This window comes from Macaca nemestrina, chromosome X (assembly GCF_043159975.1).
Source record: "Macaca nemestrina isolate mMacNem1 chromosome X, mMacNem.hap1, whole genome shotgun sequence".
Classification (NCBI taxonomy): Eukaryota; Metazoa; Chordata; class Mammalia; order Primates; family Cercopithecidae; genus Macaca; species Macaca nemestrina.
In genome coordinates this window covers 43,840,177-43,853,886 of record NC_092145.1, presented here as the reverse complement: position 1 = coordinate 43,853,886, position 13,710 = coordinate 43,840,177, and the positions used below count along the sequence as shown (strand labels likewise).

General features: G+C 37.0%; 1 protein-coding gene across 3 annotated transcripts; it reads left to right on the top strand.

Moving 5' to 3' along the window:
* The first annotated feature begins 2,536 nt into the window (after positions 1-2,536).
* On the top strand, positions 2,537-13,370 carry LOC105490478 (serine rich and transmembrane domain containing 2). 3 transcript variants are annotated; one of them, XM_024795641.2, is made up of 5 exons: positions 2,537-2,737; positions 2,901-2,997; positions 5,433-5,488; positions 8,970-10,041; positions 11,959-13,370. In XM_024795641.2, exon 4 carries the CDS (start codon positions 9,756-9,758, stop codon positions 10,026-10,028), a length of 273 nt encoding a protein of 90 aa, XP_024651409.1. In that variant the 5' UTR covers positions 2,537-2,737; positions 2,901-2,997; positions 5,433-5,488; positions 8,970-9,755; the 3' UTR covers positions 10,029-10,041; positions 11,959-13,370. The 3 variants fall into 3 exon arrangements, with proteins under 3 accessions (XP_024651409.1, XP_024651407.1, XP_024651408.1); XM_024795639.2 differs by having other exon boundaries at positions 8,970-13,363; XM_024795640.2 differs by lacking the exon at positions 5,433-5,488 and having other exon boundaries at positions 8,970-13,363.
* Positions 13,371-13,710: the final 340 nt, after the last annotated feature.

Genomic DNA, 13,710 nt, shown 5'->3' with positions numbered 1-13,710 from the left:
TTTCTTCCTTGGTGGAATGGCTTCCCACTCTCTGGGTCTTTGGCTCTTCTGTGGGTTCTTCAAAGACCTCCATCACAGAAGACCCCTCTCCTGTAATTTGGGAGGCCTGGGTTGATGCATTTTTGTTTAGGTTGGTAGTTAACAACTCTTTCCTCAGCCTCTGGGAATCCAGAAATTGTCTTCAGCTTCCTGTTGATGGGGTCCTTTCTCCCCTGCAGATGGCCATATTGAAAAGGGTTCAGGATGACCCTACCCTGGCTCTCTTTCTTGCATGACCCCCATTTGGTTCCTAGGAAAAAATCAAACATACCCTGCCCTAACAAACTCTGGGAATGAAGGCCAATCTCAACACAGTCAATCCTGTTCTCCTGCCAAGGGCCCCATTAGCTTTCTCAGAAAGGAGTACAGTTCCAATTCGCTCCCCTTCTACCACAGGGAATAAATGTCAAGCTCTGTGAGTGATCCAGTGAAATACCCACTAGGCTTCTACTCGTTTTGGAAGGTGAAGTGGAGTCTTGGCCTAGCAACAGCTCTGGGTAAAGAAACATTTTCACAAATTTCCCTTCCCACTCCCTTTCACAATCTGACTCCCTTTTATTTCTTGGAACCTCTTCTGGAGCATTTCCATTGTAAATTTTGTATATGATGGCCTGGCTTTGGAATTCCCAACTATTGTTGGTCATTTATCATGTCTTCCTGGAAACTCGAATTTAATATTATGTTAAATAAGGCTTATTTTTTCTAATTAGGTAAGAAAAGGTAAATTATCCATGGTGAAACCTCTGGTTAGATTCACATAGCCTCATCATCTATTGATATCTACCAATTTCAAGCAACAACATTAAGATTTGTTGAACATCTGTAGCATATGCTTTAGAGAGATTTTCTCATCTAACCCCCTTTTTATAATTTTCCCTCTTTTATAGGTGAAAACTGAGCCTCAGAGAAATAAATTGACCTTCTTAAGGTAATCCAGAAAATATAGATCAAAGCTAAGGTGAAAACCCAGGTCATTATGATTTCAAAGTCCCTCATCTTTCTACTACACCATGATCTTTGAACTTTTTCATCCAAAAGTCCCGAATGGCAGAGGAGAGTCAACACGTATCCCTGGGGAAGTCTGGGTGACCCAAAAAGGCCCTACCACAAGTGCAAAATTTCTCTGAAATCTCATGCTTGATCATAAAATGCATAAATTTGCATTCTATTCTATATGTTTATTATCATATAAGCTATGTTTAAAATTATCATTTAAACTATCTATGTTCTCCTTGTCTAAATATTCAAGTAAATTTAATCATCTAGGAAAATACACTATGTTTATCCTGTACTTTCTTGAGCATACTACTCTAGTTTGAGAAGTGCCAGCATATTCCTCAGTTTGAGAAAGAAGGTACTGGAATATGCTGGTAAGGCAAGGATTTCAAGGACAGCCTCAACTCATTTTAACCACTGGAATGAGGGAAATGGAAAGACGTAATATACGAGAATTGTTAAGGAGAATTTGGGAATAAAGTGAAAATCACTGCAGTAATTTCTTAAAGATTGGCATGACACTATAACTAATACTATTGTGATTATTGATACCATAATAAAAATTGTTTACGATCATGTGTTGTTGGATGAACAATGCACTAATGATGGTATAATATTGGAGAAGTAACATGGGGACATTCAGCTGTTCTTAACCTGGAGGCCGTGGAGCACAGAAATTTTATCCCTATTTCTGAGGAAGGGGAAGGTCTGTAGCTTTCCTTAGACTCTCAAAGGAATCCAAGATCGACAAAGGTTAAGAAACACTGCTACAGAGAAAAGAGCAGAGATTTTGGGATCACATGGCCTTGTTTTCCAGTGCTAGCTCTAGGCTTACTAAACTACATGATATACTTTCTCTCTAAGTCTCAGGTTCCCCATTTGTAAAATGAGGATCATAATACCCAAATCACAGGGCTGTTGTGAGGATTAAATTAAGTTCTTTATGTTAAATGTTTAATATAGAGTAGGCACTCAAGAAATGTTAATCTCCTTCCTCCTGCCACAATATATAAAAGATGATAAGGGCCTTTGACTACAAATGGATGAATAACTTATAGTGGAATATATACCCTGGCTAGATATGACTACTTAGAAAATGTTCTACTTTAATCTTAGAACCCCAACCAAAAAATCAGGCTGATGTTAAATTTCCACAAAATATTTAAATCAAATGTATTAAGTTGGTGCCTAAAAAATCCTTTTCAAACCTAGAAATATAACATGCAAATATTCTGTTTGTAAAGATGGAATTATTTAAGCACTATCACATCCTGGAATGTTTGGTTTCAATTCTAAGCATGTATTACTGTAAGACCCAGGATGAAAAACCTCCTGAATTTAGCTAGAGATTTGATCCTCTTAAATGACATATGAAGCAGCTTTTATAAAGATAGGGAGCCTCAGCTAGTCTTACAGATTTATGAAGAAGCCTCGAAGGGGTTAAAGTAGAAAGCTTATACAAACTTTGCTTCTCAGCCTCTCTTATCTCCTCCCTCTCCACACCGCTGAGACAGAGCAGAGCTGAATCACTACCTTTCCCGCATACTCTAAACTGTTGCCTGCGAAAGAGGAACTGGGGACTTAGACTAATTCAGGCTGCTTTCATTCAAATGTTCCAGAGGGCACACACACATCCAAACAGACTTCTCTTTGCTTTTCAGAGCTTATAAGGAGCAGGCATCTGAAGCTGCACTCTGAAGCTGTAAGTGGTAACTGGCATTTTAAGTAACATTTTAAGTAATAGAAGGTGTTTTTCTGTTTTTCTGCAAAGGGATTACTCTTTAGGAAGATGAAAGAGAAACGATACTTTGCATGAACATAGTCCTGCTTCTTTGGCAAAACAAGGCTTTCGTTCTATTTTCCAGCTGTTCCAGGGATGTTCCTGAACAACTTACCTGTTGGTGAAAGCTTCAAAAGGGATACTTAAGTGACCCGTCCTATTCATACTGTGGGCCAGGAGAGGTAAGAGATATTTGGAAATATGATGTTATTCCCGGTGAGGTGAGAGGCATTATTTTATTTATCGGCAGGTGTGACAAATAGGCACCATCTGCTGCAGAAGATACAGCAACTCCTACTTGAGCAAGCTTATTACTTAATGGCTCCAGCCACTGAAGAAGCATTTGCTACTGGAATCGTTTTTTCATAGGGTGATGTGGAACTCGATACACTTATCTCTCTTAGTTTTTTCTCCCCAGCTAGGAAGATAAATATAAATAGAATGTATTAACTCTTAAAAGCTGATAGCAGTTCATAGTTTTTAATTTCTTTTCTGAATTGTTCCACTGAACATTTTCCTTAAGTACTTGGTGAGATTTCAGCTCTGGAATTATATAGGCAGGTGTCATGTAGAAAAATGTAAAATTACCAGTGGGGTGTTCCCAGAACCTTATCATGTTAAAGAAAATAAAAGTAACTACTAGGAGCACCCTGAGAACCAAATAGAGATCAGGGTACTCTTATTTTATATCTCCAGCACCTAAAAAAGTGTCTGGAACTTGATTGGCACTCAATAAATGTTTACCAAAGAAATGTTAATCTGATTTTGGAGACCTGTGCAGAACTTGGTTACTCTTGTTACAAATAAGTTTCACTCAAGGAATTGCTCTCGGGTTTGATTGATGCAAACAGCTATTCCCTTATCATTCTGGGGAGCAAAATTCATGATCTAGGAGTGTATGTTATTTTGCTCCTGTGAGGTTATATATACTATGCTAATGTCAAAAATTAGTGAGAATTTGACATTTCAATGTTTATACTAAAAACAGAAGACTTTTTTTTTTACTAAGATTTTATTTACCAAATGAATGACAAAATATACAATCAGAAAACCAAAGGTGCATTTATGTCACTTGTGAGTATTTTGATTTACATTAGAATTGAAGTAAACCAGAGGCACAAGTTAATATTGGACATTGGCCAGTTATTAAATTAAACACTTCCTCTTTTCCCTTTCCCCCAAACTTCTCGTCCTCTTTTTTTCCTCCATTCTTTCTCAATATTACCTCCTTCCCTTCCTTCACCCCCCCCATAATCACTCATTTCCTGCCCCATCTTGTCTCCATCCCACATCCCTCATAGTCTTTACTCATTTCTCACATTTCTTTCTTTTCCTCCTCTCTCCCTTCCCTCTTCCTCTATCTTCCTTTCTTTCTTTCCCGAATTCCTTACCCCCTTTTCCATTCCTCACCCTCCTCCTTATCCCTCAACAGCTTTCAATCACTTTTACAAAGACTAGAAACTGATTTTTATTGTATGAGCTTTCCAGAAAGAACTGCAGGATACTAAAATAATTCTTTCCACAAAAAATCATATCCTTCAGAATTAATAGAATTTGAATTCTTTTTGAAATTGCATGGTTGTTTTTCTTTCCAAATGGTGCAGAGCTTTTAACAGAGCAATCATATTATCTGTGCAACTCATTAATTAGTTAGCAAAGAGAGCCATGACAATCCTGTTTGAAAAGCTTTTATGAGAAGTAGTCACAGATATAGGAGCAGAGTAATGAAAAAGAGGATTTCCCAATATCTAAACATTGTATTTATTCATTTCAAAGTCCTTAAGGAATTAAATCGATAAACCTCCCTGAATTGACCAGACTGTTTGGTCTCCTGAAGACTATAGAGGCTTTAAGAAATATGTGATTAGTTAGTTTTCCAAAATTTCAAAGGAAATGTTTAAAGAAATTGACAACTGTAGCTGAGATCATTGTTCTCTAAGCTTCTCCAAGCTTCTTAGAATTCTAATAAATATTGAATAAGTATTCAGACCTAAGGAAGATTCAGGGTCAATTGCATAGGAGGCAGAAAATGAACTATCAATTATTATTGAAAATTATCTGTAGACACAAGTGAACTTTCTAAAACTTAAATTTAAAATTTAACCCATCCCATATAGTTTTCCTTTAAAATCTTGTAAGTGAAATAGCACTTCATCAACAGAGTTTCTAACAAGGTGATAATTTCTTAACTCTGGATTATAATCTGGAATTATTCTCCAGTAAGAAATTGAACAGTGGAGGAAAGGAATAAAAAGAAAAGAGAAATTTATGTTCTTCTTCAAGCTATATTAGCAATCGGATCAGAGATAAGACCATGCTTCTCTTCGAACTCTAAATATTAGGTACATTTCTTCATCATACCCATGCATTTATTCAATAATTCTTGAGCAGCTACTGCAAGCAAAGCTGTATAAGGGATAGACTGCTGAAAATGATCCTCAAGAATTTTGTAAACTAGAATTTAGAAGAAAACATATCAAATAGATATCTGCAATATTTGTCAAATTTAATTCCTCTAGGAGAAATATAAAGCATTGTGGAAATTAGGGTTAGGGTGGAAAGTCAAGATCAGCTTCATGAACTGAATCTTAAAGAATTGTATTATTTCCTCACCCAGAGATGTGTGAAGATAGAAGAAACTGGTCAAACAAAAATATGGAAGCAGGGAAGTAGGTAAGAGTGAACATTACAGTTTTATTGGAAAGAGGGTAATGGAAGGAATTAAGGTAAGCCAGGGCCAGAGCATTGACAGCCTTAAATGTCAAGCTAAGGAGAATGGAGTAAAATCCAAAGGCAACATGGGGACTTCCACATTTTATTTCTTTTTCCTTTTACATTCCACTAGACTAGTTATAAATAAAGCATATAGTAATAAAATACAGAATAAAATAGCAAGTTGAAGATTACACACAGTTTGGCATTCTTTTTATAAAGTTCAAAACAAATAATACTAACATTGTTTAGGCATAGGGGTGTGTGTGTGTGTGTGTGTGTGTGTAAATAAAAGGAAGGTAATGAGTCACAAATTTCAGAATATTGGTTATTGGTTATTTCTGGAGAAGGATAGGTAAGAGGATGAGATGGGAAGAGCATAGGTATATGTCATGTAAATTATTAGTCATTCTCAATCTTAAAGTTGCTAGATGTTTGCCCACAGATGTTTGTCCATGAGTGTTCAATATATTATTAAATAAGTGAATAAAAAAGTGCTCAAATTTACCAATGATGACAATGTACCATAAACCAAAGAGTATGACTTACCTGATTCTGTGTACTTGGGGTTCAAAGGGAGTATAAAGATACTATGATAGTATAGAGGTTTCTCCCACTTGGCTTGCACTAGCAGTGAGTGTTCATTTTTCCTTACCCTTCTTTTCTGGAAGGCAGGTAAAAAAGTAACTTAGGAGATACATGGATGAAAAATCCATTAAGCTCTTATCTCTAGGTTACTACCATTCTTAAGAAAAGGAGCTGCTGGGAGAAGTGGTGAGGAGGAAGGCCAGTCAGACTGACAACCTATACGTGAAGCACTTGAATATGTAGTGAAGCAGTTGAGCTGTGTGGGCTGTCTGGGACTGTTAGAGTCCTGATTTGAAGTGCTCTGTTCTATTTGTAGACTGATGTTTTTCAGCCCTGGCTGCATATCAAAATCACCTGTGGAGCTTTTAAGCAATACAGATGTTCATGCCCCATACAGAGCTACTGAATCAGAAACCCTGAAGAAAAGACCCAGTTATATATATTTTCAAAAAGCATACTAAGTAATACTAAAGTACAGCAAGGACTGAAAAGCACTCCCTGAAGAATGTGCTTAGAAACAAGTGGGTAACTTGTTTCAAACATTGATTCCAGGATACTGTCCCCAGAGATTCTAATCTAAGAAACAAGGGAAAGGCTCTGGGAAAGAGTCCATGTTTTTATTAATAATAAACACCCTGTAGGTGATTCTGGTTAAGGGACTTCCCTTGACCACTCTGAGAAACATTACCCCAAAGGTTCCAAAACACTAGGGTTTCAGGGTGATTACTCTATGTATTTGCTTCCTAAAACTGCCATAAAAAAATTATACAAGCTAGGTGGCTTAAACCAACAGAAATTTATTCTTTCAGGCCTGGAGTATAGAAGTCTGGAATCATGGTATCAGTAGGGCCATGCACTCTCTGAAATCTGTAGGGTAGACTCCTTCCTTGCCACTTCGAGCCTCTGGTATTTGCTGGCAATCTTCAGCATTCCTTGGCTGGTAGATACATCACTCTAATCTCTACCTCTATCTTCTCCTTGTATGCCTCTGTCTTCTCCTCTTCTTGTGAGGACACCAGTCATTAGATTAGGGCCAACCTAATATATTGACTTGATTACATCTACAAGGTCTTATTTCCAAATAAGATTACATTCACAGTTACTGGGGGTTAGGATTTCACCATTTTTGGGGGGGTGACACTATTCAACCCATAACATTGTTTTAAATGCTTTTAAAAGTAGAGCCTCCAAACAACCAATAAGATAGATTAGCTGTATTCTTTAGCTGGGCTATCTAGAGAGAAAAAACAATAATTAACTCTCAAAGCTCAGTATGCAAAGAAACACTTGAAAAGCTTGTGTTTAGTATGCATAATCCTGGGCCTTGATCCCAGCTAATCAAAAATCAAAATAGCTGTACTTGCAAGGATAGAAAAATGTTTCCTAGACCACTGCTCCAAATACAGTGGAAAGATATTCTCTCTCTCTCTCTCTCTGTTCTTGTTTCTTATGAATCAAGTGTGGGCAATAGGAACAGTAAGTAGGTAGACTAAGAAAAATATGGATTATGGAAAGTATAGTAACGTGGGCTAGGGAATACAAACTTTAAGCTGAAGTGTTCTCAGGCTGGGGGCAAAATTCAAGATGATAGGAAAAATAATGTGACTGTTGGAGCTAGTTCTACGAACTCTCCTTGGGTATGTTAACAACAGACAAAACTAGGCTACACTGTTAGCAATCTACTATAGTACATAGAAGTGTGACAGGTGATGGTTATTTATATCATTTATTTTAGCCACCCACATTCAAAATTCATGTTTAGAATGGTAAGTTAAATCATTTTGGAAGGCTTCAGCAGTAAATAGTTTGAACCTATTTACACAGTGGAATGTTTTTGCCAATAAAAAGAAAGTTCTAGCTTTACCAATGATAAAGCATGCAATGCATTTATTTGCTCAGAATAGGCATACTCTCTCAATTCCTTCTGGTGTACAACTATTCGGGGGAAATGTCTATTTCCACCCTACAGATCTAAATGAGAGAGATAGACCAAAAACAAAATTAGGGGAAGCCTGCATTCCTGAACATTCCCCTGATTCATTAAAGTAACAATTGTCACTGGGATCTGGAGATTGAAAAACAATTCCTTAAAATTAGGATTCCTTTGTTTCAGTGCTAGGCTTTCCTGGTTCAACTAGATCAATGGTTCTTAGTCCTGGCTGCACTTCGAAGTTACTTGGAAAAGACTTTATTGCTTTTCTTCTATCTCTCTTATTTAGATATGTGGGGTAAAAATAGACATTTTTCCCCAATGTTTGTAGACCCAGAAGGAATTGAGAGGGTGGGCCTATTCCAAGCAAATAAATGCATCCTTCATCATTGGTAAAGATAGAACCTTCTTTTTGTTGGCAAAAGCATTCCACCATGTAAATAGTGTCAACTATTTACTGCTGCAGTCTTCCAAAATGATTTAACTTGGCATTCTAAACATGAACTTTGAATATGGGTGGCTATTTTTTTTTTAAATAGTAGTGCTTCGGTCTCGTCCCAGACCAATAAAGTCTGAATCTCTAGAGTGGTGCCCAGGCCCCTACTGTGGAGATTATGATTCAGGAAGTCTAGATTTGGGCCCAGGATCTGTATATTAATAAGTACCCCCAAGTAAATCTTATGATCAGTCGGTTTAGAAAACATTGTTCTAATCTAGGTTAGTTATTAGCTGCCGTTTAGTGATCTGATTTTTTTTCTTTAACCTTTTAAAAGCTATCTTCTACACAGAAGAAAAAGCATTCTAAAATCAGTTTGCATATAGTAAACCATTTTGCAATTTATCAATTTATTTTTATTTCAAAATACATTGCCATTTGTTTTTCTTAGAGATAACCGAATCTTTATTTTTGTTTTCGATTTTCAGGAAAATCAATATATGTTGGAGAATCTGAAGAGCCAAATCTCCTGAGCCTGGGCCTACTGCTGTCAGCGTCTCTGAGACCTCTCTTACCTGAGAATTACCAGGTCTCACAACACTTTCCGTCCAGCCTACAGTGAGGGATGTCAACAAAGCTACAGAAAACTCACATTTTCTAGACTTACAAGCTGTGCAGCTGGGCAGGAACCTTATAATCTCCATCCTTAGGGAAGGTTCAGAAATATAGACAAACGGGAGGAAAACTCAGATATGCTGAGCCTGATATATACAAAAGCCTTCAGATAGTCTCCTCAAGGAAGAGCCCAATTAGGTCCACATAATTAGTCCACACATCTAGATTAGGTATAGGCAAAACGAGCCCTTTATCCATCTACCAAAACAGAGCAAAAGACTGACATAATACTCTAAAAGATTCTTGTTCTAATAACAGTATTATAAAGCAGTTTCAGCCATATTTATTTTAATCAGTATAAAAGTAGGAGTGTGGAAAATAAAGCATTACTTATATTTTTGAAAATTGATTAAGAAGCTCTGATAAAACCTATTGGAGGGGTGATTGCTGTGCTGAAGGATAGAGAGGGTGTCTCAATTGTCAAATCATAGCATCACCATTTTCTGCTTGTGTGCTATTACCTTAGCTCTGAGAGTGATTTGTTTTTACCGGATTGTTAGAACACGTCCAATAGATTTAGAGACAGTCTAAGTGACTGTGAAATGCCTCAAGGGCAATAGAAATCAAAGAGAAACACATACCAACTCAAGTCTTGAGTGATGATGGAGGCGCATTTTAAATACCATGGAAATCTCACTGGGCGTGCCCATTTTCCCACTCTGGCAACAGAGGTTGATACTTCTTCAGACAAGTATTCCAACCTGTACATGTATGTGGGCTTATTCCTGAGCCTCCTGGCCATTCTCCTCATCCTGCTCTTCACAATGCTCCTTCGGCTCAAACATGTCATCTCGCCCATCAACTCGGACAGCACAGAAAGTGTTCCTCAGTTCACAGATGTAGAGATGCAGAGTCGAATCCCCACTCCTTAAAGCCAGGATGAAGGTGAGCTTTAGTGGATCTGGGTAAACCCTTATATATAGATGTCCAGGAGAGCTTGCTTTCTTACATGAAGCTTCCCATGTAGGGAATCCACAAGTTGTTCATTTAACAACAAGCTGTTCATGTTTTCTTTGTGTTATTCTTCATCTTTACTCTGCTTGTGGACTATCTAAAACGTTTAAGACTCACTCTGAAAGGAATATAGGAAATGACAGCTGGTTGGGAGGGCTGGTTTCCATAGTAACCAAACAGTGCATGGGCCTTGCACAAACCTCAGACCACAGAAATTCATACGCAGTGGTTGTAAGAAACACAGGGTCCCTGGAAGCTCCAAAAACAAAGAAGATTTGCTTTTGAAAGGGTTGATCCTTCAAAGAGGATATCCCAAGAAAAGGACAAGTTCTAATTTAGTGTTTTGATCCAAAGAATCACCTCTACACGAAGTTAAATTATGTCAGAAGTTAATGGAAGGGACCACGAGTCCTTTCCCTAAACAGCAGTGATTTGATCATCTCAGGCAATTCGGTTTGTTTCAAATGAAAGAAGAGATTTAAAGAAACTGTTTCAGTTTAAAGAGTAAGTTTTCAGAAAGAAGTTTCTAGTAAACAAACTCATCTAGAGAGAGAAAAATGTGCATATTATAACTATGTTAATTCTATTCATGCAGCTTCTTTGTCTTTTTCTTTCTCCCTATCACACTCTAGGATAGAGTTGCACACAAATATGAGCTTTGTTTAAAAGGTGCCTTTGCAAACAAGACTCAACTGTACTTTAGAGCAGAAATGAAATGATTTTGGTATTGTGTTGTTGAATGTGGCTTTGGACAAAACATTCAAGCCTTCTGAGTCCCAGGGTTTTTGTGCTGAAAAATGGTTAGAGAGCTATTTAGTCATCAGTATACTCTTTAGATCTGAGTATTAAAAAAAAAAAAAAAAAGACAAAGGAGGAAAGGACTAAACAACATCCTCCAACAAATCCTTATTGAGATCAATGTCCTCAAATGTCTCATTTGTATTTCCCAGAAAATGTTCCTCCCTTCCTGATCCCTGCCAAAAGATGAAGTGTTTCACTTATTATCTATAAGAGAATTATATTTTGAGAAATTCCGTTCTCATAAGTAGCCCTAGTATGCCAGTAGTGTGGAGAGAATTTAATTTTTAAAACTAACTTTTCAAAGGGAAACCAAAGGAGATGAGTACCATTTACAAATTAGAATTTAAAAAACTGGTCATATTCTTCCCACCAAAGGATGAGTACACCTGTGTTAAATTCTACTTGCTAAAACAAAAAATAAGTTATCACTTGCACCTGAAGGGGGGGCGGTCATCAAATTTCAGAGAGTGCTCTCTCAGGAACTGTAATGATGGTAAGAGAGAAATCAAATAGATGTTAGATTAATGCCACCCCCACCAGAAATGTAGCTCTTTGTAGTCTGTAACCAATTTAGATTGGCCTTTTTTCTCTGATCTAAATCTAAGTTGGTAGTGAAATTCCCAAGTGCTTTCCACTTTTATACACAGTCATTTGTCAATGCTCCTCTCTCCAAGGGGCTGCAAGTGTGAAATCCCCACATGCGGAGCTAAATTTAGCAGTAAGGCTGACTCTGCCACACCTGTTACCCAACTGTGCACTGTCAGAGATGGGAGCTGCATTCTGCACCATTCAAAACAAATTAGCAGATGGGCTAAGACTTGGAGAGGGCATGTATTTTTCCAAACTCAAAGTGACTCACATTATTACACCTTGATGGTCTTAAGTTGTGTGTTTATTCAACACCCAAATTCAGTGGACCCTTTAAAATTTGAGCTTTGGTAGCCAAACATGGACTTCATCAAGACTGCCAGTACCGCCCCCCCCCCCCAGAACTTCTTAAGAACACACATCTTCCCTCATTCCAGGCTCTCCGTTTTGTGCCCACAGTATTTGAATGCACTTTACAGTTGAGAAGTCAGTGGCTGGATAAATGAAGGAACTGATTATACTCTCAACAGCAGTGAATAGCAAGATACGAAATACCTTGTTGCTGAATCTAATACAGATACAGACTGAAAATCTATTCTCTGCCCATCTGACCTCCCTAACCCAAATTTCAGGAGAATAAAACTGCTTTTTAAGCACTGACTTGGATGAAGCTTTCTAATTTATGATTAGGTTACTCACATGGAAAACCACCACCCTCTTTCATCACAACTACCCCATGGGGATCCAGATCGTCATTGAGCATTAACCAAAGCACACAGCACAGTTTATACCAAAACAGCAGCATAACACCCCCCACCCAATTTCCAGTGACAATACAAATGGAAATGCTTTTAAGCAGATGTGTCATTATAATGACTCACATGGTATTTAATCTTTAGGAAAATAAACTGAATGTTTTTATTGTAGCAAACTTACTGTAAAGAAAAGAATTTTTACATTATATTTATTCCCCAATGTATTAACATATATTACTGCTCAGAAAGGCAGCTAGAGTAACCAGAGGGCACAATTTGAGTTTATTCTTCTGTTCAAAATGCTGACTTGGATTGCCTTCCCCCACCCCCACTCCCTCCAAAATTGCACATTAGCCAGTATATAAACAGGTAGGTTATTTATATGTGTGTGTACTCTGTTTTAAGATGAAAAGAACAATTCTTCACTTTTTATTAGCTGAACCATATGAAATTGCCATTTTATAGGCCAAAAAATGCTCAAATATCACCAATTTCATAAAATTCAACCTAATACAAAGACTCACCACATTAATTCTGTAAATAGTAAATTCTCCTAATATGTTTTAAAAGAATCCAATTTTTTAAAAGATATTTTGCATATATTTCAGAATCATGGGTTGTATAAAACAAAGTATATTGTAAAAGGCTTATGTATTATGTATTAAGCAGGAAATATTAAGGTTAATCAAGTAAAGATGAATTCATCCAGCCTAACCTTTCCATCCATGCCAAATCTGAAGCTTTAGACTCACAACTGAGTTTGACTGCTGCAGATCCCACCATACTTACTAAGTAGGTATAAGGGATCCATTTTAATACATTTCAATGGTTATATTTAGTAATACATTTTATTCACTTGTGCTTGTACAAAAGAACTTTTTTTTAACAAAATGAAGAATTGTGTGGAATAAAAAATTGGGTTTCTTTTGTTTGAAATCATTAATGTTTGAAATAGATTCATATTGTATAAAAATGGAAATATATTTGCATTAATATTTAGCATGTCATTTTTGATCCCTGGACAATAAATGATGACTGGTTTAATGATAACACATATCTATTGTCTGAAGAATGTAAAGAGAATGACATTAGTCTCTTCATCCCACTATAAATTGTAACGACTGCACATTTGTGGGACTTTTATAATTTTGAGGTCTCATTATTTTTTCTTATTCTCTCTTTGATTCTCTCTCCACTTGTAAAGTGATTGGTGCATTTGTTTGTTCAGTAGTAAGTTGTGAAAAAAATTGAATAACTTCCAGCTGTCCATAAGAGTGACCTGAGGGAAGATTGAGATAAGGTATCTAAAGTGCCAATAGCTTTCCACATTCCTCTGCTGATAGGATTTTTTTTTTTTTTTTTTTTTTGAGACAGGGTCTCACTCCAATCACCCAGGATGCAGTACAATGGCCCGATCATGGATCACTGCAGCCTCATCTTCCCAGGATCAGGTGAT